This window comes from Branchiostoma floridae, chromosome 18 (genome assembly GCF_000003815.2).
Source record: "Branchiostoma floridae strain S238N-H82 chromosome 18, Bfl_VNyyK, whole genome shotgun sequence".
Lineage (NCBI taxonomy): Eukaryota > Metazoa > Chordata > Leptocardii > Amphioxiformes > Branchiostomatidae > Branchiostoma > Branchiostoma floridae.
In genome coordinates, this window is record NC_049996.1 from 6,455,509 (window position 1) to 6,481,136 (window position 25,628).

A 25,628-nucleotide genomic window follows, 5' to 3' on the forward strand; every position below is an offset into this window, starting at 1 on the left:
GTACCATTGCTTTGTACAACATGTCAGCTATATTTACTGTGGAGCAAGGTCTAAGACGTCTGAGTAAACCTACTCGTTGGGTTACCATTGAGAAGAGTTTGTCAATATGTTCATTCCATGTTAATTTGTCATCAAGAATAAGGCCTGGGTATTTAAATGAAACCACTCTTGCAATTGACTCTAGGCCAATTTTGATTAACACTGGATGTGCTTTCTTTAGCTTTCCACTGCTCCCAAAAAGCATCCACTTTGTCTTTGAAGCATTTAGGGTCAAATGATTTAACTGGAATCATGTGGCTATGCGTTCCGCTTGTCTCTCTTCTTCCGCTATCCATGTAGCAAGAACAAGAATGAAACGCCACCCTCGGCCTGAGCTGAGCAAGCGGCACGAGCCCAGCCTGTTGAAGTGCAGTGACATTTTCCACTTCTATTAGTGTTAGGTCCACGTGGCACGAGGACGGGCCAACCAATGCTTATTTACTCCCCCCCCCCCCCCAAAAAAAAACACCTGACGATCTCCCGAAAAAAGCTCACAGGATGCCTGATCGTGGTTCGCGGGTCGTACGACAGGGACCATACAGGATATAGGACAATTCTTTTTTACACAACCAGCGAGTACTTATTGCTTACGTTTCGATGTCTCTCAAACACCTTCGTCAGAGCTTCTAACTGGAATTCTGCTTTTCATCGCTATATGTAGCCGATGTAGGTGGCGCTTTTGCGGTGAGAAAACCCCCAACGTGGCGAAGCTTGTATCCCCCCTCGCCCCGGTTGTGTAAAAAAAGAATTCTCCTATATTCTACCAACCTGATTTAACTATTTTCGGAAGGACCATACAGTTATCTAAACGGGGTGCATCGGCCGACCCCCTGTCAGACGCCTATGACGTACCAGGGGGCATCCCCAGGGCAGCTCACGGGTGCCTGCCGGACATCGAACGATAAAGGATTCAAGCATACGACTATTTGACGAAAGCCGCCAGAATGCCCACCGGAGCCCCCCGGGACCTCTAACGGGACGCGTGAAGTTATTTGTGACTGTGTGAGCCGATGTCTACCCGAATTCAGAGCCCGGTCGGGGCCTATATCGGTGAGACACCGCGCGGACCCCTGGGTAATGTGACGTAGGCCTAAGCAGGGTTTTAAAGACTTTACTGACTTTTCCCCAGCAGGTATCACTCAACAGCCATGTTTAGTTTTAGAGAAATATTACCATATCTTTCCTGAATGTTGATTCTGAAAATACGAAATGCTGCAATTATCTTTCCTGCAGTGAAGACAAATCTTACAATACTTCATTTTTTTGTTTATTGAAAGAAAGTAGTAATAACTAATCATTAAAGAAGTGAAAACAGTCAGAATAAATATAGAACTACGTTCTAGACAAACGCTGGTGAATAATTAAGGGTTAATGACCCGCCCCGAGGTGTATATGGTGTCATTACGCCTGGTCCTTTGATATAAACACCGAATGAAACCACCGAGTGAGCGAAGCCAACGGATCTGTAATTTGGTATTGGGAAAGCTTTAGCACTAGGAATGGAAAATGGGTAACATAGACTAGTCCATTTTGCATACATAGGGGTATTCCGGAAGAGTCAATTTTTGTGTGTGTATGGGGGGGGGGGATCTTGCAGTGGGATGGTGATAGTGGGTCAATTTCTGCAAAGGGAACATTACATGGAACATTACATTTTTGCATTGGGATGAGGATGGATTGAAATATGCTCCATTTGCTCCAGAGCAAATATCGGTCTCAATATAAAATCCTTTTTGCAGTGGGATGATGTTTTGCTATAGGTCAATTTTTGCGGAAGGTTGGTATGGAACAATACATTTTCGCATGGGGATGGAGATGGATTGAAATATGCTGTATTTGTTGTCTGCCTTTCTAGTTCTACTTGATTTATACAAATGAAATCTTTTTCTTTTATCATATTTGCACATATTAAAGTAAAGTTACAGAACTTATAGAACAAAAAAAAAAACGTTTCGGTCTAATTGTTCCCCATCTACATTAACAATATACATTAACAATATTTGATATAAATTTACAAAACCAGAGAATGCTAATTACAGTAAATGATAATGAATAATATCAGTGTAATGATAATCAGGTAATAATAATGATAGTAAATGGTACAAATAATAGAAATATGATAATTGATAACATGTGACAATTATACATTAAATGATAACATAACTCAGTAACGTTGCAAAACTTAGTTTCAGTTAACAAATATAATTAAATGAGTATAAATATAAAATTTACTTTTAAAAGTACCTTGTACATAATGAATTGCAAATAAGTAGATTGGAAATGGTTTGGACTCAAATTCTAGTACAGAAAGCAATAAACAAGAAAATCTTAGAGGATGTAACTTCGAGCCATAAAATAAACGATTTACCCCATCCTCACGATTAAAAATTTGAAACGTCCATGGAAGGTAAATCAGATTTCACAGGCTAATGTAAAATATCACGAAAGGAACGAAGCTACGGATCCGTACCCGTACAGACGATTGATCATTATCGGTCTGTTTTTTGTTTGTTTGTGTACGCAGTTTCCATGTGCTTTGTGTAGACACATGTCAACACAGAATGAAAAGAAGTGACATGTGGGAGCGACAGGAAGCGAAGTTCACATGTGCAGTTGTCAGTTATGAACTGTATCCGACAGGCATTCCAGGTCAATCATCATCATCATCAGTCACTGGGTTCTGCATCTATAGTTTGGAAAGTCCTATAGCTGCATTCAGTCTTTCTTCATCCTTTTCCATTGTGCTCTGGGGCAATTCAATGGGGCATTGGAAGAGGGGTGTATTGACCAGGATGTATTGTTTTCGGCCTGTCTTCGCAGTAACGTATTTTCAATCCTAGGCAACTTCACAGTGGAGTGATCATGACAGGAAGTGATCAATTGCAATTGAAGGAAAACCTGATTTACATATTCAATTGGTTACAATTAAACAAGACATGAGAAAATCCAACTATTTCTCGTAGGTTTTATATATTCAAAGTCATTGAGTAGACGAATTTAAACAAAATATTGAGTACTTTTCATGTGAATATGTCATTAATGGGAGGAAAAGATAATACATCTTGTTGCAAAGATATCGCCATTTCTGTTTTCATAGACATGTCGGGGGCAAATCGTTAAGGTACTCCTGCTCTAAGTTTGAAATATCAGTGTCTTCGTCATTCATACGGTAACCTTGGGTCTAGTCTATCTGTTTGAATCTAGCCAAACATTTCCCAGCATAGTAATAGTAAGTAAACATGTACACTATTTCCCTGTAGTCATGTTTTTGTGCCTTCCTTCACGCATCTGTACGCACTGTATCATATTCACAAAATGCAGAACGTTGCCATGTACGTCGTGACTGTTTGCTTAATTAAATGGCAGAATATCAGTTCCTGGACTCCATTACTTTGGTGGAGTTTATTTACACCTGTTATGAACGTCGGTAGGATGTTGGCACCGGAAACAGGAAGCAAAGGCAATTTGGCAAAATGGTGTCTCATTAAGTAGGCAACGATTAGCGTTTGCTTTTGATCGCATCCTTTGCTCGGCGCAAATACAATACCCTTCTGTACAGTATCACACAATATGTTCCTTATTAAGCTCACCTACCCTTGCCTGAAACCAACATCATCTTTTATTTCTTTTCAAAGGGTGTTATTTCCGTTTTCAAGAATGGAATTCAATTTTGTCTTGGCAGATGTAACGGCGTTGCCATGGCTGCCCCACCGTCATCACTGCCAGGCGGTTTGATTGGCTCCTTCTTGCTTCAATACTCGCCCACGATAGGGTATTTGCCCGGACGCTCTGTACTGCAAGAGCAGAGCGCTGAAAAAATACAGGGCGGCGAACATTTGTGTAAGTGAAAATCGTCTCCATTCCACCTGGCCTGCTGAAGTGTGCTCGCCTGGGACGGTCCGAGTAGTCACTGCCGCAGCGCTGTGGTCAGATCAGCAGCCAGATCTCTCAGCTGTTTGTTTCCTGAGAGGAGAGTCGACGCATCTGCCACCTTGCGTCTAAAAACAGGGAGACATCACGATGATGTTGGGAAACATAACGCAGACAATTTTGCACGAACTGTTACGACAGCATAACATTACTAAAAAGGAATTCATAGAACGCTTCGGGCTGCCTCCTCTTGTCTATGTTCCAGAACTGTCGCCCGGTGCAAAAACCGTCACCTTAGTTTTCTACGTCATCATCTTTCTTGCAGCGTTGCTCGGAAATTCTTTTGTCGTGGTCGTTGTCTGGAAGAACAAGGTGATGCGCACAATAATGAACATCTTCATATGTTCGCTTGCTGCAAGTGATTTGTTCATCACCATAGTCTGCATTCCTGTCACCTTGATGCAAAATATGCTACATAGCTGGATACTCGGGGACTTCATGTGCAAGTTGGTTCCGTTTATACAGGTATGGTGTCATATTTTGTTTGTGAGATGGTCAGATTAGAAATTATTAGTTACTCTGAGGAAATAAGTCAAGTGTGTCCATATGGAGTTGTCATTACACATGTCACACAGACAGTGCACCATTGCTAAGATGCCGATTTTATAGATACTAAACCAAGGCTCGTTTTACAAGAAAAGTCAAAGTCCAGACAGAGTCAGGACCATACTTTGCCACCTATTTTGAGAATGCAGCCGTAGGCAGACAAACCAAAAATCAAACCTGGCCGTCAGGCCACGACCCCCAGCCCATGTGCCAAATGTTAACTCAATAGTACGCTGCGTTCTGGAGACATATCACACAGACACACGAAACAGAAAACTAAACCAGTTCTGCATTTCATGCAGGTAATGACGAAGCATTCTTTGTTCCACAATGTAATCCACTACATTGTGTAAACCCTTTGTGTAATGTGCAATCCCTATAAACAATCTCATCAATGACTACAACATAATCTATCAAACATACCCTGCTGCACTTTGTACGGTAACGTTGTTCAACAATGCCGTGTAGTACATGTATACCCTTCCCAAACGTAAGATACACGTCCCTATAAACCACATTATCATTGAACCTTTTGGCGACGCCTCAGAGGCTAGTATAGTCTGCGTCCGTTTTTACATAATCATGAGGAAATTGTATAATTCCATTGTTTTCAATAATTGGACTTCAATAAATGAAACACATTCATACAAACAAATATACTAATAAGGAACTGATTTGCACAACATCAGCAAATGTACAATTTGGGCAAAAATTCGCCCCTTCTGGGAGATTTTGAGCAATTAGCAACAACTAAAAGACTTAGTTCGGACCCTTGGGTCATGCGATCGGACACCACGTGATTTTCTGTCTTCGTTCATTTTGTCTCTATTACGCGTTTACAGATACCGCGTCCTAATAATTTAGAAAACATTTTCAAAGTTGCGCAATCAATTATTCCCATTCTTCTACTTGCGATACTTTCAAATCACATTACTGCTTAGACTAAAAGTTTCACCTTTCTCTTCCTTTCTCGATCCTTTGCTGTCCTGGTCTCCAATGATTGTCGTGTTCTCCTTTTGAATACTTCAGACACGTACGAACCACATCACAAACACGCTGCAGGCTTGCATCGGCATGACGCAACTACCATCATATAACACTACTAGAAAGGCCGACATTTGCTTGAGAGAAAATACAGCATATTTCAGCCATACCCCTTCCCACGCAACATTGGACTGTTCCAAATCACCCCTGCGCAAAAATGGAACATCTTAACAGTACATTATCCCCCAAAGTGGACTAGTATTGTGAATTGATTCCAGGTCAAAACAGAGCTTGCTTCTATTTTTCAGAAAATGACAATAATCACACCTTCCATTCAGAAAATTTTCATCATGACTGAAAATTGTTGAATGACTTCATGTAATGTCATTAACAATTTTCAGTACGATAACTAGGTGTAAGTATAAAAAAAGTATAAGCTCCTTGTGAGGTGGGTACATTTATTATTGCAGTGAACTTTTTTTATTCAAGTAGGGCATACGATTTAATAATTATCAATCAGGTGCAGGTACTGTGTAGTAGGAGCGTTTGTTTTCTTCAAGCTGTAAAACTGTTAAACTGTTTTACTTTGTATGCAATCAGCCATCGAGCCTAATCTTATTTTAGTTTAACAACTTCCTGCCAGACCCGGAAGATACGATTGAACCTTGTTCGAGGATTTCTTTTCGGAGGTCAGTCTGTTCATACCCTGGCGCTGAGAGTGTTTTATTGGGCTGAAACTCTGGCAGTTCAAAGTTACTTACAATTTCAATGTTCAAAGTTTATGTCAAACAACAACAGCACAGGAAACACCTACATTTGCTCTGGAGAAAATACAGCCGTTTTCTTTCCAGTCCAGTGATAGAAATGTGGCCACTATAGAGAAAATGCTGATCTATTTCAAGACTATTAGCAATACGTTATACATCATTTCAGTACACTGATCTTGACTCATATAAACATTGCACAGGTAAGCCAATTGTTTAGATGTACAATTAAGTTCAAATGATTCTGAAGAGAAATATTGATGAGAAAATACTCATTCTCGCCACTGTCTAACTTATAATTACGTATCAAAACTAAACGCAAACTGTCTAACTAACGCACCTTTCGCCGACTTGATCAAAGGGCCGCCGGCTATCAATCAAACACGGCTGTTAATTAGACTTAGAGTTTCAAACAGTCGTGTGCCAGTTGACAGCGAACTTCATACTACGTGATGTATTACATTGCTTGGACCTTCTTTCCCACAGCGGTGCCTCTACAAAATATTTAGACTGTAACACTGAGTCCCACATGTTTTATAGAATAGAATTTGACGCAGAACAGCGTTTTTTGCCAGGCATTTTTCTTGAAACATGTCCGTGGGAATATCAGCGAGGCGGCGACGCAGGGATATCAGACCGTCAACAAAAGTCGCACGGCGGCTAACGGCGCATCGAAGATACTAGCGCTATGAATAAGCGCTTCAACTAAGGATGGCAACCCGGACAATATTTACAAGTACCGTTGAGCTAAGTAAAGTTTGTTGTTTATGAGGTTTTAGTTGTCTTTGAAGCTTTGACCCGAAATATTCTTAAGTCAAACTGCTGAAGAGAAGTAAGTGACTGCTACGATCATCGTAGATATGGCCCTAAAAAAACGGATAAAAGAAGCCTTCTCAATAGTCTAAAATGCAAAAGCTTCCGGGGGGCTTCGCACACCTGGGTCCCCCCACCGTGGCCCTGCCCCTGGACCGTGTACAGCGTGTCAGGTGGGGTTCGTGTATCTCCTCGCCACGCCCAGTACTCGCCGGAACACCTCAGGGTGGGATCATCTCGCCATCTCTGTTTGTCCTGGCCATGAACAGTCTTGACAAAGGCATCCCGATCAGTGTAGCCCCAGTTAAGTACGCTGATGACCTGACAAACACAGAACTTCTCATGGGATCGCTACCAGGCCAAATGCAACTTGCCATCAATGAAGTTGACTCTTGGGCGAAGTCCTACAGTATGGCAGCTAATGTGAAAAAGACCAAAGACATGGTGGTCAGCTGTCGTAAGGAGGCAGTGAACCCCCCTCCACTTACTTTGAACGGGGAGAACGTAGAGCGTGTGCGGAGGTTCAAACTCCTTGGAGTGATAGTCAGCGACGACTTGTCCTGGGGCCCACACATTGAGTACATGTTGTCGAAAGTCAGCCCCAGGATTCACTACCTGCGACTGTCCAAACGAGCCGGGCTACCAGCAGACGTACTTCTCCAGATCTACAAGACATTCATCCGCCCAGTACTGGAGTACGGCTCACCGGTGTGGGGAGGTCTACCCCGCGGTCTGGCTGAAGAGCTGGAGAAAGTCCAGAGGTCCTGTTGCAGGATCATCGGTATACCCTACGAACAGCTACCTACCTTGGAGTCCCGGAGACGGGATGCGACTGTACGTGAACTGAGAAGGGTGGTGGCTGACGCCACTCACCCTTGCCAGGAGTTCCTGCAGCCGGCTACAGAGTGTCAGTACCAGCTACGACGGGCTCCCCGTTTTAAGCTGCCACTGAGCCGGTCCAACAGACATTCGCAATCGTTTATCCCCAGGGCCCTTGCTCTGTTGAATGACAATTAACGCACTATCACATCCGTATGACGTGTACCGAACTCATTGTTACACATATTGTATAGTAAACGTCTGTAATTTGTGTTTTTAAGCAAAATTATAAGTCAATGTAAAGTATGCCTTTAAAATTGTAATAACTTTTTAAACAATGTTTAATAACGAAGCTTGTAAACACCAACACAATTCAGGCTAAATTGCCTGCAAAGTGGTGATTTTAATAAAGTTCAAAGTTCAAAGACCCCGCCAGGGACATTCGGCGGCCCCCGGACCCCTGTCCGACGCTTTGAAAAAATCCTGGCGAGAAGTCTGTACAGCCTGAGTCTTCAAGTTACCGTATTGTGTGGTCCCGCTTATGAATATTAATTAGCCTTCGCTTTCCTCTTCGCTGATTGGCTGAACCATTAATTGAATTAACTCTTCCTGCCGGCTAGACGCAGGTGCAGATATCGGCTCTGTGGGGTGAACGTCCGAAAGGTCACGGCATGGAGAACGAAAGAAAACCAATTTCCCCTCAAAAAAGTGCTGTAATTAAGCCTTTTACAGTACTTTATGCCAAAAATTTTACTTGGAACATTTTACCAACTATCTTATGCCTATCTATACCAAATGTTAGGTCATTCACTTGTAATACCAGGGTACAGGGGGGCAAAATATATTGTTATAAGACCGTCAACAACAGTCGCACGGAGCTAACAGCGCAGCGAAAATACCATCGCTAGCGTTTCAACTTCGGATGGCAAGTTATAAGTACTGTTGAACTCAGTAACGTTAAAGTTTGTTTTTAGTTGCCTTTGACGGTTTGACCTGAAATACTGTTACGCTAAACTCCTGAAGAGAAGTTAAGTGACTGCTGCGATTATCGTAGATATGCCCCTAAGAACTGATACAATATAAAGCCTTCTGAATAGTCTAAAATGCAAGGGCTTCAGGCGGGCTTCGCTCCCCTGGGGCCCCCAACGCTGTAAAAAAATTCTGGCGGGAACACTGCTATATACGGGATCATGAGGAATATTAATTAGCCTTCGGCCTCCTCTTCGCTGATTGGCTAGGTCTTTGATTCATTTATCTCTCCGGCCAAAAGAAAACAAATTTCCCCTCAGAAAAGTGCCAAAATTAATCATTTGAAAGTACTTTATGTGAAAACTTTTACTTGAAACTTTTTACCTAATATCCACTGTCTATCTATACCAAATTTCAGGTCATTTAATTGTAATACAAGGGTACAGGGGGGGGGGGGATTATACCGTTTTGGTCAAAACATGACCAAAAAACCTCAATAAAATCATTTTAAAGGCAGATATGAACAAAATGAGAAAAAAAGCATCAAGGTATTGGCCCACTCTACCCCTGTGCCGAATTTCAGGTCATTCGGTCCAGGAACGGCGGAGATGAATCACTTTGAAGATTTGACAGGAGAAAGAAAGAAACATTACGAATACAATATATTTCACCATACTATGTATGGCTGAAATATAATTACGCAATAGCCACACTACACCCTACTTTCAAAGTACAAACATCTTTAAACAATCTTTAAAACTTGGATCTGGCATAGAAAAGACCCACACTTGTGCATAACTAACCTCTTTAATGTCTTTGAAAAGGACTTCGAAGAACGGATATACAATAGTAGACTGACAGCCAATGTAGATTGATTGACAAATTTATTATTGATTTTTTTGCATCAACCCCACCTATTGTTAGACTACTCCATGTTTGATCATAGTGTAGTAACAGACTGTACATATTCCTTAAGGTTTCCCAGTATTTTGACAAATGTCCTACATGTATTTGTCTTTCCTGACTGTTCCACTGCCCATGTACTGCATGTTAAGTTACACATGTAATTCGTCCAGACACACCAGTATATGTTATCCCTCCATGTGCAATAGTGCTCGACTGTACAAACACTAGTCTTAGTGGTTGACAAATGTACCTTTGTTGTTGTTGTTCTTAATAAAAATAAATAAAAAAAGTACAAACATCCGTAAGAAACGTAAAACCGTAAGAAGCCATTAGAGAAAAAAAGCTTCATAGCATTTCTTTATCTTCCAAAGACCTACCCACCTACACTTACCTATTACATTATGCAAATAACTACCTGATTAACAAACCTACACGTGTGTAAATCACTACATAAGCCATCTACATACCAACAGTCATCGCGATCCCTTGACCCCTTAATTTTCTTGAGTCTTTCCTTGTCAAATCTGACACAAAATTAATCTCTATCGCCCAAGGGAAATCAATAGGGGTCCGAAACTTATTATCCTTTCTAAGAGTACTGAACCACTGAAAAATATGACCAGAGTAGGTCCAAAACACAGAATATCAAAACCGGAAGTTCCGCTGCAGTACCATAACACGCAGACATAGTACCCGACTGAAGTGTAATTTATACCATTTCTTTGTCTTATAGCAACATACTCACATACCAAATATCAAAACATTCCATCTATGCGTTCTAGTTATCTTGCTGACAAACATCGCTCTGACATACAAACGGCAGTCAATGCAAACCCTCCGTTTTACGGAGGTAAACATTTTACTTACTAAGCAATGAAGGCAGTAACATATTCGTGAAATCTCATTATCTTGATACAATCAGATGGGGCTAAACATTTCAGTATCTTTTCTGATAAGAAAGCAATCTTCTATTATGTCTATGTTTCTACAGTGTTAGAGATGTCAAATCTAAAAGTCTGTAGTCTGATTTGATTCTGGTGTCGAGTGTCTTGAAATCTGATGTACATGTACTCAAACAAGTAAGGACATGTGTGTGAAAGTATGGGACAGATTCACCAGCTATGAACCAGTACAAAACATTTCCACTCAAAAATTAAATTATTTGCATAATCACGTACAAAAGTAAATTCAGAAAGGTGTATCACTCATATGTATATTCTTGAAGGATGGACGTTTCAAGAATATAAATTTTTGTGAAAAAGTTGTTAACAAATTATTTCAAAGGACTGTATGCCCAATATACAAATATATGGGTGAGGACCCAAGTATTGCCACACGCCAAATCGTACATAATCTTGGTCTAATACAGTAACAGAGGAGTAACAGAGATTTGGTTCAAATACTAGGCTTCCAAAGCCTGCATTGGTAGTAAAATTGGTACATGGAGGCCCGACTGGAATAGTTTTTCGCAAGCAAGATTCCGACCCGCCTTGTTCATTGTGACGTAATGACAGGCATGGTCAATGTTAAATCCGATCAGATCGTAACAATCAAGAGTTGGAAGTTTGTTTCTTGATGGGTTGATGTTCAATAGCATCAGAATGGTGTCTATTTATTGTAAACGTTTATGTTCACTGAATAACATTCTTCTTCTTAAAGATTCCCTAAGAAAAGTTAGTATTTTTGTGTCATAAAAATTGCCTATGACACCAAAATACAACCCAATTCTTAAAATCACCAACCAGCACAATGCAACAAGTTTGTTTCTGTGTTCCTGTTCCTACAGACCATCGCAGTGGCCTCCAGTATCTTGACTCTGACCGGGATAGCCATCGAACGTTATTACGCCATCATCCATCCGCTCAAGGTAACAGCGATACATTGCCTCGGGGTTTATTCAGATGGGACGGAGGTAAAAATTACCACAGTCATGGCAACAGCTCAAACAGTATGGCAGGCTCCATTTGTTGGGCTTCTAGGCCAGGGGAGGCGTATGCTCTTCTTTCTGGAGACTTTTTTTAAATCTTGATACCATGTCATAGGAACATTATACACCCCAAAATACCAGAACCCTGATTCCTGGTGTCGGCTAAACGTGCTACCTTAGCTTAGACCTCTCGCAACACTGTTGCATCGGTCAACTCGGTGAGCGTACTTTCTCCATAGGATGTGGTTCTGAGCATCTACCGCCATGCTTTCCATGTTGTTCAGACCCATTTCCCTTCCCTCTTTCAAGATGTCTTAGTGTAATTTTAGGCCTACCTCTAGGATGGGTACCCTTACAAGCCCATTTTTGCTGGTCTTTCGTCGGATAGGCGACAAACATGTCCGACAAATCTCAATCTTCTTTTTCTGACTGTCTCACTGGCCAGAGCTCTTCGCATGAGCTCTTCATTTGTGACGTGGTCACGCCAGGAGATGCCTTAGGACAATCCTATAGTTCCATATCAGCATCATTTCACTCAAATGGATTCTTCCAGAACACCCAATCTATGCAAAATGGACTGGGCTACGTGGCCCATGTCCCATTCCTAGTGCTAGATCATTTGGCTTTATCATAGCACAGATAGCCAAAATATACATTTTTTTTTAAAATGTTATAAAATCCGTAATTCAACAATTTTTAAGAGATGCACATCATAAATGTGTGGGCACATACTGTATGCACCCTTAAACCAAAGTTCAGGTCATTTTTGGTTTTCATACAAAGGCAAAGTAGCCGAAACCGTGTACTATACATTTTAGCCTAAAATTGGCACAAAAATCCCCAAATTCAACAATTTTCAATTCATGTATGCCCAAAATGGAAAGAAAATACCGTGGGCACATGTCCTGTACCTTCATACCAAATTGCAGGTCTCATCTCCGCCTGCTCCCAGGAGGATCGCGGTGCCCCGGCATACACATCTCCAGTCAGTTCTGTTCCTGCTTGCCTCCCAGACTGCGGTGATGATGAGATCTGAGTAAAGACAGTCTTAGTTATCTTGTGGTCCTGCCCTACAGGGGCCCAGCCCAGTCAGCTAGAGTGGTGGTCGCACCCTAGTATTACCCTGCCTGCCCCGTATTGCACATTTTGGAGTTTGGCAATGCCTTCTTCCCTCCCTGGTCCCCCAGTGTTAATGTGGGGGAGAAGAACAGTGTAGTATAAATTGTCAATAGCGCTTGCCTGTTCAGGTATGGTCTTAGGCATTTTATAATTTCATTTCATTTCCTTCATCTATTCAACATAACAGACATACACATAACGGTAGCCTGAATGGTGTTGGAATTTACAATAGACGCGTAACCCACTCCGTCCGCATATGTACATAAAAACAATATGAAAACAGTATATATGAAAATAGTATACAGCATCCCTGACATTAAGTACTCGTCATTGCGAACTAAGTGTCTATAGTCTTGTTGTACAGATTGATATATGCAAGAAAGAGTTTTGAAGTCGTTTAGTTCTTACTGGGGAATGGAGATGGTGTTTTTGTTTCACAGTGAGCGTCCTGTAGCAGTAGTTCTGGAGGGGGGGGGTCAAATCATGTAGTTGATGGTCAACTTCCAACATCTGCCTGAAGAGTCTGACGGCAGCATCCTCACGTCGCGCCTTGAGAGTGGGTAGGTCGGACACATCACGCCAGCCCGCTCGGCTGATTATCCGTAGAGTCTGCTGTTGGACTCTCTACATTGCGAGTTTCTGTTCTTTGCTACAACCTACAAGGAGGACATGGCCATATTCAAAGACTGGGCGCACGAGGGACACGTAGACTAAGTCGACGACGCTGGTCTTAGGACACCAGATGTTGGCTCCTTCCAGGTGTTGGCCGCGCCGTTTACTACTACTCTCTGACGCCGACCGCTGAGGTAGCTGTGGATCCAAGTCACCATGTGTGGACTAGCCTGGATATCGATCACACGCTGTAGCAGTATGGCATGATCGACTCGATCGAAGGCTTTAGACGTGTCAGCAAACAAAGTTCTGACCAGGGTTGGCTTCTTAGAATCAGTTAGCCAGTTTGTACCATACGCACAAAAGCGATGTTTGTTGAAGAGCCCCTCGTGTACGCGTTCTGGTCTTTAATGACGGCGCGTAAGGAAGAAAGAAGTCTCTTCAGGATGCATCGCTCCATCAGCTTAGCCAGCACAGACAATAGAGAAGTGGGCCTCATGTCGCAGACATCAGTTGACCCAGCGAATTTCGCACGAATCCTGGATATCCAGAAAACGGCCTCAGCAGGAAGACGCGTCCTAGATATCCAGAAAACGGAGCTTCCTGTTTTCGAGGGAGGAGACTATATATCTTGCATGTTGTTTTCGTGGTTAGAAGGCCGACATCTTTTTATCTCCCCGCAAGAGTTTTGTAAGAATTTATTCAGCTCCTGATGTTGCAGTTACCTAAACGAATGATTGATAATGATACTTCGATGTTCACACGGTTACTTGCATATCAGGCTCAAAATGCATTTTGCGTAATGATGTAAAGAATGGTAGTAAATGTGGGATTAATTCTCAGTTGTTTTCGTGTAGCGTCACATTCTAGTTACGTGTTAATAGCATCCATATGGCGTCCTTATCATGGGGAGTGCAGCGGTCACTTCTGGGTTTCAAACTCTCGCAATTAGAGTCTCTCGAGGTCTCACGAGGTCGACCCCAATATGGAAACATGGGCGTGCATAATAACTGTTTTCTGTCCTATCAATCACCATGATTGACGTACGTTTTTGGACGAATCCTGGAGCCGACGAAATCTAGATGTTACAGGCCCCCACCGGGGCAGCGTGAAGGCAACGTTTGATTGTGACCACGACAGCCGGTAAACAGCTGATATCCGCCCGACTTCAGAGCCCGGCCGGGGCTACATCCCTGACGGGCACCGGGCCAATTGTGACCTAGGCCTTCACTAACGTCAGTACTACCTCATGCTATGTGATTTCCATGTGTACATATTATATATATATATATGTATACATAATGTAATATTTGTAGCCATTTTGCTTCAAATGCTAGTGATATTATACTAATAATGTTTATTACAGTGATTGTATATGTAACATGTATTTAACATTATATGTAACATTCTTCTCTCCCAGGGTTAGCCATTGGCAATAGCCTATGGCTAGTTGGGCAGCCCTGGTTGTTTGTAAACAGCTAAACAAATAAACAAATAAATAGATAAATAGATAAATAAAAGTGCTTGTTGGTGCTTTCTGCCACTTCCACAGTAGATGGTCCACCTGTTGTGACAGGCCCAGACCTCTCGCACGCTCTTCCAAGATCCATATTGATGCATATGTTTACATTTACATACATTTTACTAGGATGTTCGTGTCTCAGGTGTTGAATGTACAGTAGTTGCGATAGTTCAAGTTCTTAGCTTGTCGTATAACATTCTTCATCTTGTTTCTAAGGCGTCTCGAAATGGCCGATTTACCATGTCGCTGGAATTCTATTTACCGTTTGATGATCGCCCTTTTGACTCTGTCAGTCATCCAGATCTTGGTGGTCTTTGTCACGGTTTTAATACCCATAGGAAAGTGTCTTTCGACAAGTGCAGTGATGGTGGTGTAAAAGGTTGAAACCTTTTCCTCGATAGACACAGCATTGCTCTACCGTCCGATCTGTCCGGCTAAGGCTAGTGCGAAGTCAACTTTCCTTGTATTGGTCACCACCCTGCAACAGCGTTTGCCTATTTTCTTCTTTGTGCTGTTTTCTGACTGAAGCACAACACACGAATGGCGCGATTACCCGTGGTTTGCAGTTACTGTAGTAGTTATCAGTCCCAGAACATTTCTTACACGGCCAGCCGTCAGTCAGGTTATTGCCATCAAGTGTTTCTATACAGGCTGTATGAAAACAAATGTCACATGACTCACAACAAATTTAAGTTTAAAAGTGGGACTTCTGGTGGCAAGTTGCGGTACTGCAGCGGAGTTTTAAAGTTAGCGGTCAAATTTTCTGCAAGCTCTAGGATCATGATATTTTAGTGGTTGATAGGTCTCAGGGAGTAAGTGGGGTAGGTTTGGCCCCCTAGCGGTTTGTTTTAAATTGCGGTGGCCGACATTGAAAGAGAATAACTCAGTAGTGCTATGGTGTTGTGACTATGGTGTGGGTTTGGATGTGAGTCAACAGCATAAGGTGTTTAGCCCAGATCCTAGGTTCGAATCTCCTGACATGTCCTGTTCACCATATGTGCCCTTGGAATGGCAGTTTATACGACTTCACAGACTTGAAAAGTAGCTAGAAAATTGTTTAGCTGACGTATTCCTACGGTACTGCAGCGGGATGTGTATGTATGTGTGTTTCGTTGTGGACACCATAACTAGAGTAAGCTGGGATGGATAAAATGGAATTTCCAACTGCTACAAATACACGTTAATGCAGCCGTTCAGGTATTCCTTATCAGTACATGAATGAAATATTAAAGTCTTGAATGGGAGGGTATGTGTTTGTGGAACTCTATTTTAGAATACTACTGTGCCGTTTCTGGAGTTTGATAATGATGATCTTTATTTACATGCTCTTGCCCTCATGGGCTAAATGCAGTGATTCGATAGTATTACATGAGATACTAAAGACTAGATACTATTACAAGTGGTGCTACAAGTGAACAACTGAATAGACAAAACATCTGGAGCTATGCTATCACTATAATAATGCATTTAGGTCGATTACTTTTGCTTGTACATGTATATAGATAATATCATGACAACTTTCATGTTCATCCTCCAGGTCAAGTACCTCCTGAGTAAGACCCGAGCCGGCATCATCCTGGCTCTGGTGTGGGTGGTTTCTGTCGGCGTGGCCACGCCCATGCTCTTCGTCCACAAGGCGGAGGAGATTCACGACTTCCTGTACGAGCAGCGCTTCGTGACCTGTCAGGAAAAGTGGTGGGGGCAAACTCAGCAGACATCCTACACCATCTTCAACCTTGTCGTTCTGTTCATCATCCCTCTGCTCACCATGACCAGCCTGTACATCCGCATCGCTCACCGCCTGTGGGTGCAGCAGCCAGTCGGTGTGACCGGAAACTTCGCGCACGGCAACTCCGTTCGCCGCAAGCGTCAGGCCGTCAAGATGCTGGTGGTTGTCGTGTTGCTGTTCGCCGTTTGCTGGCTACCCTTCCACACTGTCACTGTCATGAACGAATTGAATGGACTTCGACTGGACGAAAAATCTGCCAAGCTACTGATCGCCATTGTGCAGCTGATTGCTTTCAGCAACAGGTGATTGTTGTTGTCCGCCTTTCTGTCGTAAGACTCAAAGTTATGCTTCGGTTCCATTTGCACCTGTGCCCGCAAGAGTTTTGCGCCTGCCGGGCTCCAAGGCTACAAATTTGTCCCGGTTGACTACCGGGTTACGGGATGCATTTGTCCGTGTGTTCATGGGTAGGTCATGGCGTCTATTTGTCGCCGGGTCTCGGGTTTATTTTAACTGCGAGGTAACGCTAAAACACCTTAACTTTTTTGCGATAAAATGACCAAACGGGGTCTAAACGGACCTTTTATGTTTTGTTCTGTAAAACCCCCTTTTCAGTTTTTTTCGGTGACCATTGTATGTATATTGTTTCTTTAATGTAATAGAATAGAATATGTTGGCATGTTTAAGTGTAAATCATTCCAGCTAGTTATGAAAAAATATCAGGAGGACCACTTCTTTCATTAACCCTATTCAGACTGGGAGGGGGGTGGCCTGCGCCAAATTTCTTAATGGCTTACGCTAGGCCACCGAACTTGGTGACTTTTCCTATTCATGATTGTGTATGTTCATGATTTTTGGCGACGCCTCAGGGGCTAGCATAATAGTATAGTGTGCGTCCGTTTGACAAGAATTCCTGCAATTTCGTATGCATGTCAGGAATTTTTCACCAGGCATGTTAGGAACTCGAAGTTGCATCATCCCTTTAGAGGAGAATAACTCGGGAATGGGTTGACGGATCTTTGGTATGATATTTGGAATGTAGATAGCTTCAGAGATGCCTGACATAATCAAATGCTAATCATGCAAATTATGGGCTAATTTGCATGATAAATGAGGACAGTTTATGAATACACTGCATTTCATATTAGAATATCCAAAAATATGCCATATGCAACTCTTAAAGAGAGAATATTAGGCTTACTTTTAAGTATACATCTGATTGGCAAAAATTCACGAAATTCCACAGCAATTCGTCCGCGCGTGCGCAATTGCAGCATCCTTTTGGAAGGGAATAGCTTTGGAAGGGGTTGGTGGATCATCGTGATGTTTTAATATGTAGATAACTTTGGATATGCCTTCCATAAACAAGGGCTATTAGAGGTTAATTTGCATAATTAATGGGCACAGCATTTCATAATACTAGGACACATAAACATGACATATGTAACTAGAATGAAGAGACATATCGATAACAACAATCATTAATACTTAATCATTAATATCAATACAATAAAATCGTCGCCATGGCAATAGCTTTATTGACACACTTATTTGTGTTCATATGATATATTTTGGAGACATATTTTCAAAAATTCGCTGGTTTCGATTTAAACAATGCGAGTTTAGGTTTTCTTACTAAATTATACATATTTCATTTATTATATCTTACACTTAATGGTTTAATATTTATTTGTTAATTTCATGACGTCATTGGTCAAAATCCAAGATGGTGTGCCATATTAGTTAAACAACTACTAGGCTATTGTCGCTCGAAATTTCCTTATAAACATTTATACCAACCAACATCCAAAAAAACTTTTATACTAACTTTTATACTAAAATTTTTGTTTGCTTCAGGCCAAAACTTTTATACGAAAAACTTTTTAGCTCATTTTTAGGCCCTTTGAGCAATCAGTTAGGACGACACTGATTATTGTACCTAGTTGGTCAGAAGTCTTATTGAGTTGGTGTAGGATACTCATTAACCAATGGATCGTTGATCTCCCTGGTAGGCCGCCGAACTGGTTAGAGTCCATGTTAGTGATGATATCCGACAAAGTCCACGTGGAAATGAAGCAGACGTCAGGCGTCAGACAGACAGGCCTTAACTCCCCCACCGATGGAAGTTTTGATTTAAGTACTGGTATAACGTCTCGCCATTCACGCGGTACACGGCCCTCGTTCAACGATGACTTGGCTTGACGATGTGTTTAGGTGGGCGGTCGCCTAAGCTCGAACGCAAATTTCTCCTGAAAGAGTTCCATGAGGAACTGGCCCCAATTCCATGCGACTTGTTCAACGCATGTATTAGACACGGTACCTTCCCTCGGCCTTGGAAAGTCGCACTCGTTAGAGCTTTCCCGCGGAGTACCGGCAGATCTCCTTGTTGAACTGCGTCAGCAAGGTATTCGAGGGGCTTCTGTGAGAAGCCTTACTACAGGACACTGTAAGGAATCTGGCTCCGTCTCAGCATGGGTTCATGGCGAAACGTTCTGCTGTTACGGCCCTTATTCACATTCTACAGCCTTGACATGAGGCACTTAATGACAAACCCAAGATGGACATGCACGCAGTTTTCGTCGACTTCAGTCGAGCGTTTGATACCATCGACCACAGCCGACTATTGTCATCTTTGGCGGACATAGGTATCAGACAATCACTATGGTCAATAATCAGTAGCTACTTAGAAGGTAGATCTCAAAGGGTTAAATGGGGTCCCTGTTTATCAAAGCCGCATGATGTACTGGCAGGTGTGCCACAGGGTGGATTGTTGTCACCGCTTTTGTTTGTCATCTGTATCAACTCGTTGGATGTATGTTTGCCTCAGGCTGTACTGCCTGTCAAATATGCTGATGATCTCACCAACTCAGAACTGTTCATGGGGTCTTTACCCAGTCAGTCACAAAAGGCTGTGGACGCTGTTGCTGAATGGGATGAAGGTTGTTCTTTTTTGTGAATGCTAAGAAAACCAAAGATATGGTAATCAGTGCTAGGAAAAAGGAAAATGTTCCCCATTCGGCAGTAGCTGGCCTACAGATACAACGTGTCAGTTCATTCAAACTTTTCGGTCTTATTATCTCCTCCGATCTGACTTGGGACGCACACGTCCAGTATATGCTGTCGAATGCTCGTCCAATAATGTACTACTTGACTGTCGCTAAGAAGGCTGGGCTGTCAACTGATGTGCTTACACGCATTTACTTGGTTTCTATTCGTCCCCTGTTAGAGTATGCCAGTCCAGTGTGGGGAGGGCTGCCTAATCACCTTTCCCATTCATTCGAGGGCGTAAAAAAGCGTTGCTGTAAGATCATTGGGATACCTGTAGAGTCTTTGCCTTCTCTGTCCGTGAGGCGAGATCAGGCAACATTACGAACCATTCAAAACATACTGAAAGATGATGGCAGTCCTCTACATAATTTATATCTTCCGTACAGAGCAACTACAGCCTGCAACGTCCTAAATAACCTACTTCCTATTTTAGTAGAACGAATAGGCAGTCCGATATGTTAGGCCACCACCCCCAACCCATGTACCAAAAATTCTCGTGCTCGCACGATCCGTTCTCGAGATACAGCACCAAAAAAGCCCCTTCCACACATTCCCACGCTACTGAAAACTAAATCTGCATTACATGCAGGCAAACAGACCGCTACGTATACTAAATGTTAACTTTAGTGGCTGAACTTGACCATCTTATCCAGAGCCTTAGGCAGATATAATACTTGGCACAGAAACGTGGCTGGAAATCCGGAAATCAGCTCCAGTGAGATCTTCCCTCCTGGCTTCTCCAAGGTTTACAGAAAAGACAGGAACAATTACTTGTAGCCGTGTCAGACCTCTTGGAAGCTACAAAGGAAACCAGCCTTGACAGAGACTGTGAGATTGTGTTGGCCAAGGTGAAGCTTAGAGGCAAAAGGGACTGCTGATTGGCAGTTACTACCTTCCACATGAAGGTCTTGAAAGAGGTGGCGAAGTCAGCCAGGTTGGCTTGCCTGTCCAGTTATGCCATTGTTGTCCTTGGTGGCGACTTCAACCTTCCTGACTTTGACTGGGGGGGTGGGGGGGGGTGGAGAGAGAAAGTTATGAAGCCAGCTTCGTCTTACCCAAATATCCATCGGATATAATCAGTGACCTTGGAATGGAACAAATAGTTGAGAAACCCACTAGAGGAGAAAACACTCTGGATAGTATAGTGACAACCCATCCTTCTTTGTTCCCTCGTATTGAAATTGTACCTGGTCTGTCAGACCATGACATTCCTTATGCAGAACTCCAAATATCAAATGCTCGTGTCCACCAGAAAGAACGCCAGGTTCTGTGTTTCAACAAAGCTGACTGGGCCGGTTTACGGCAGGCAACACATGAAGTAACTGACTCAATCCTGTCCACTCATGCTGACAAACCGGATGTCGAGGCCGTGTGGTCAGACCTGAAGACTGGTCTACAGGAAAGAGTTCGGGAGTTCATCCCATGCAAGAAGATTCGTGCTAGGAGGAGTCCAGCATGGATAACCCACAAAATCCTGAAACTTATAAGAAGAAGGGATAGAATTCATGAGAATTATAAAAAAACGGAAGACAAGACTTACTTCAAACATTCAAGTCTCTTAAGCGTCAGGTCCAACAGCAGTTGAGACAGCAGTACTGGAGACATGTACAGGACCTTATCACGACCGATATCTTTAACCAGCATTCCATGCAAGCTTATAGAACATATCCTTGTAAGCAACATCATGACCTACTGCGAACAGCATCAGATCCTATGTACCCAACAACATGGATTCCGGAAAGGCCGCTCATGCGAGACCCAGCTCTTGGGTCTAGTTGATGAGGTCTCAGCAACACTTGAAAAGGGCCACCGAGAAGATCTACTTGTCTGGGACTTTTCTAAGGCATTTGATAAAGTAAGCCACAGTCTTCTTGGGCACAAACTGAGGCATTACGGCATTGATGGTAAGGTCAACACTTGGATTAGAGAGTTCTTGCTGAATAATGAAATTGAAATGAATTGAAAATGAATTTCACTTCGTCATAAAATGCCCTATGTATGATATGTTACGCTATAAGTTATTCACATTCCTGCGTCTAAATACTACAGATTTCAAGATAATAGATACCAGAAGTAGATTTGACAATATCTTCAGATCCGACAGCTATCATAATGCAAAGATAAGTAAATACATAAAAGGTTGCTTTGTAATTAGAAAAGATAGTGACACTCTATTTTAGCCACACCTGATTGTATAGAGTTTTTTTCTTATTATCCTATATTGTTTAATTAGTAGAATCTTATTATCCTATATTGTTTAATCAATAGAATTCTAATGTATTTTGTATTCTTTTTTTTGTAGCTTATAGTTGACCATAAAAAGGTAGCTACTTTTTGTCGTGTCAATAAAGCTTGATTGACCGTATTTTGACGGTGTCACTGAATATAGGGAAACCATGCGATCTTTCCCTAAAAAGATATCTGCTTTGAGATTACAAAACACTTTCTGTTCAAGGATTCGTAGTGGTAAGGAGATAAGTACGTTGGCCCTGGTGAACAGTGATCGACAGTTATGGGGATCAAACTTAATAATCAGTTAGGATATTTATTGAGCTTTGAGTGCTTTTTCCTAGCTAAGAACGCAAGCGTCAGTTTCTCAAGATCATTTCCGTAAATCGTAGCCGGTCAGCTACAATTGAATGTTCAGCGTTATCGACATATTATCATATAGCCAGGCGCCGCAGACCAATCAGCAGGCCCCGTTCCATGTTGATTATGACGCCATAACACATAGATTCCGGTCAGCCCGGTGTGTATCACTCCTTTTCATTGGTCAGAATGAATTGACATCGACACCAGTATTGATTTGCATCGACACCGACACCGGTGTGTTCTTTCGATCAGCGCTCGGTTTTTAGGGATCGCCGGCGATTTTCATGAGTCGGCCGATGAGCGCGGTGCAGCGAAACGTGTTCTTAACATAAGTGACAAGTTGCCAGTGATCTTGAGTTCTTAGAGCTCGTTACTGAGTCGCCTGCAGATCGTCCGTACCTCGCCTAGGTATCGGTCGATAATCGATTGATAGTCGGGCGTCAATCCAACGATTGAAAACCGACTTTACCTCCAAAAATTAGACGATGCTAGCAAAAACTTAGACGGCCCCGCAGGAGTATCGATCAAACCTCTGGCGACCTTCCTCCACATCTCGCTCGACTTGTGCAAAGTCAGTGATGTCGGGCGTGCTTCATACGAGCATCCTGCAAGTGCAACTATGCTCAATCGTTGTCCAAGTTATAGGCGATCATACCCCTACTTATTGATCATCGACCGTAAATCGGATGGCGAATACCCGTCAGTCGGGCGACGTTCGCCCGACTTCCGTTTGTTTGTAAATATTGACTTTCTTGAAACTTGCTGGTAATTCTGATATTGTGGCCCCTGTTGTAGTATGTAGGCTTGCTTTGTGACACAATTTCCTTTCTTTCATGATTTCTATTATGCCCGCGCATTCTATTAATCAGTTAAAAAGATTCCGACAACCAAAAAATCAACATTTACGGATCTCTTGCCTTTTTGTGGAACGTTTGGTCTGACCGCGTGCAAGAGGTCATGGGAGGTTCATTATCATAGATTTATTCACAAGCGATCGCCCAAGCCTCGCTTTATGTGACATTTGGCGAAATCGATCGGACGACGATTTTGCGGCAATCGCCCGAGCCTCGCTTATGATAATAACTTTATTGCACAACAATTGTACAAGGTACAAAGTATGGCTTATATGTGACAGGAACGGTTTTCATGTGAAAAATACGCGAAACCATCTGTCGACCTTAAATATGGCTAATCTTCCATCGATACGCCCGAAGATCGTAGATAATGTGACAGAGGTATTAGGGCGAAGAATACGCGCAATCCGCTGTCGATAGAGAATTACGCCTACGAATCCTAGTAACAGAAAGTGTTTTGTAATCTCAAAGCAGATATCCTTTTCGTTAGGGACGTCCTCGGATAGGAGTGTAAAAGGGAGGACTCTTGTTTGAGGAGAGCCACAAATCGAAAATGTTTATGTGGCCTTCCCGGTGTGGGTGGTTCAAAACATACATTGTCATGGCCACAAATGGGTCAATATCTGTCATATTGAAGTCACAGACCCTTGCAATTAAGCCCCGCAAATTGTACGCTCTTCGCAGTTGCCTCGGCTGTGAGAATTGAAATAGTCGATATACTGTCCGAGCCAGGGGTTTCACTCAAGTATAATCGCCAAGCAGATCCGACGTTGGATCTGCTTGAAGATTAACTCCAGCACACTACCAAGGCATCTAACGCGTACCTGTCGGACGCCCACCGATAGATAGAGAATGAAGCAAATTTTGGGACATCAGATGGTTGTACAAATGTTAAATACAATTTTTAAAAAGATTTTAGACAATCTAGGGAGCAAAGATACAGGGCGGTAATTTACTAATTAGATACATCATCGGGATCTCCCTTTATGAAAATAGGAACCACACTTGCCCATTTGACTCTTTGTTGCTTGGGAGACTTTTATGTTACATTAAATTGGTAACATTGATGTATTGTACACGATAAACATGATGACGGAGCATAGTCGGGCTGAATAACTGATGATTATGATACTGTCTTGTTCATTTTCATAGCTTCAACAACCCCGTAGTGTACGCCATCCTCAACGAGAACTTCAAGAAGAACTTCATGACGATGCTGCGATGTGGAGTGAACAGAGTTTCTCCACAGCAAATCACTCCCAACACCCTGCAGACTTCCCTGGAGCCGTCCACACGCAGCTGTAGACTGCCCGCGGGACCTCCGAACCAGCAGATCTGATCTACAGGATACAGAATGCTAATAATCCTTCATTAATAATTCATGATATAACGTTATAGGAATTATGGCATTAATACTGATATATAGGAATTATGGCATTAATCCTGATATATAGGAATTATGGCAGAAAAAATCTATCAAAAGTCATCTACCTGATGTTCTGTCAATGAAAACTAAGCTGACAGGGTAGTCCGACTTCCAGAGTGTCTATCCATATAGAGCATATCAAAAGATTCGGTACAGCACAATATGCCGGAAGTAGCGTCTTCACAAATATTGGGAACCTTTACTTTTACATGTCAAATTAAATAAAATCTGGTTCATTTTTAGATGCTGCACCTTGAAGTTTTTACTATGACAGCGTACTGATTGATAACTAATATAAAGTCGTGATAGCACAAATACTTGATGCCCTGATGGGCACCCTTAGTCTAACATTTATTGGCAGAATATTCGAAGTCAGAAGACATGTGCATCGTCATGGATATCAGAATCCCCAAAACAATGTGGACTACTCTAAACTCACAAGTGCAAAGTATTATTTGGATGGATTGAAAGGCTTATATCATGACACACACCAGTGTGCGAAAAGAACTGAAAGGCTTGCTCCTTTCACATAGACACAAGAAAGCTAAATTATGATATGAAAGTGGTGTGGAGGGGGGGGCACAAGGGGTAAGCACAGGAAGCTACAGGTTGATACTTGCACAACTATTCTACGAAGTTCCGTGCTAAAATAGACCGTCACCATATCTTAGAATGCGGTATGTTAAAAAAAAAATTGGTGCTAAAACCCACCATGATACAAGCCATCAGCACCAATGACCAACAACGGGCGTCCTCGAATATAGGTCTACCACACGTGTATACTACCGCGCATAGTATTGATTCTCATTAAGCGTGTAAATCATGCGTTCCGTTATCATCTTCTGCGGTACATATATGAAGAAGTGATGAATATCTATCAACCCCTGACTGAACTGTTCTCCTCCAACGTACCAACAAGCCTACTGAAAAACGGCAAGTGGAACCACTAACCAGTACTATACCAGCAAGTATCAAGTTATTGAATGATCTGTGTGTCTGTCTGTGTGTGTGTGTGTGTGTGTGTGTGTGTGT

At 42.3% G+C, this 25,628-nt stretch overlaps 1 protein-coding gene across 1 annotated transcript; it reads left to right on the plus strand.

The window, feature by feature from the left end:
- The first annotated feature begins 4,059 nt into the window (after nucleotides 1-4,059).
- On the plus strand, nucleotides 4,060-24,838 carry LOC118406036 (QRFP-like peptide receptor). Its single transcript, XM_035805890.1, has 4 exons — nucleotides 4,060-4,434; nucleotides 11,557-11,637; nucleotides 16,488-16,981; nucleotides 24,323-24,838. Exons 1-4 carry the CDS (start codon nucleotides 4,060-4,062, stop codon nucleotides 24,507-24,509), a joined length of 1,137 nt encoding a protein of 378 aa, XP_035661783.1. The 3' UTR covers nucleotides 24,510-24,838.
- The last annotated feature ends 790 nt before the right edge of the window (nucleotides 24,839-25,628 follow it).

Bases quoted from the DNA above. Each gene is read 5' to 3' on its own strand.
- LOC118406036 (XM_035805890.1), top strand. From the start codon at position 4,060: ATGATGTTGGGAAACATAACGCAGACAATTTTGCACGAACTGTTACGA. The intron at 4,435-11,556 runs GTATGGTGTCAT...CTGTTCCTACAG, and splicing joins AGTTGGTTCCGTTTATACAG to ACCATCGCAGTGGCCTCCAG. The intron at 11,638-16,487 runs GTAACAGCGATA...TTCATCCTCCAG, and splicing joins CCATCATCCATCCGCTCAAG to GTCAAGTACCTCCTGAGTAA.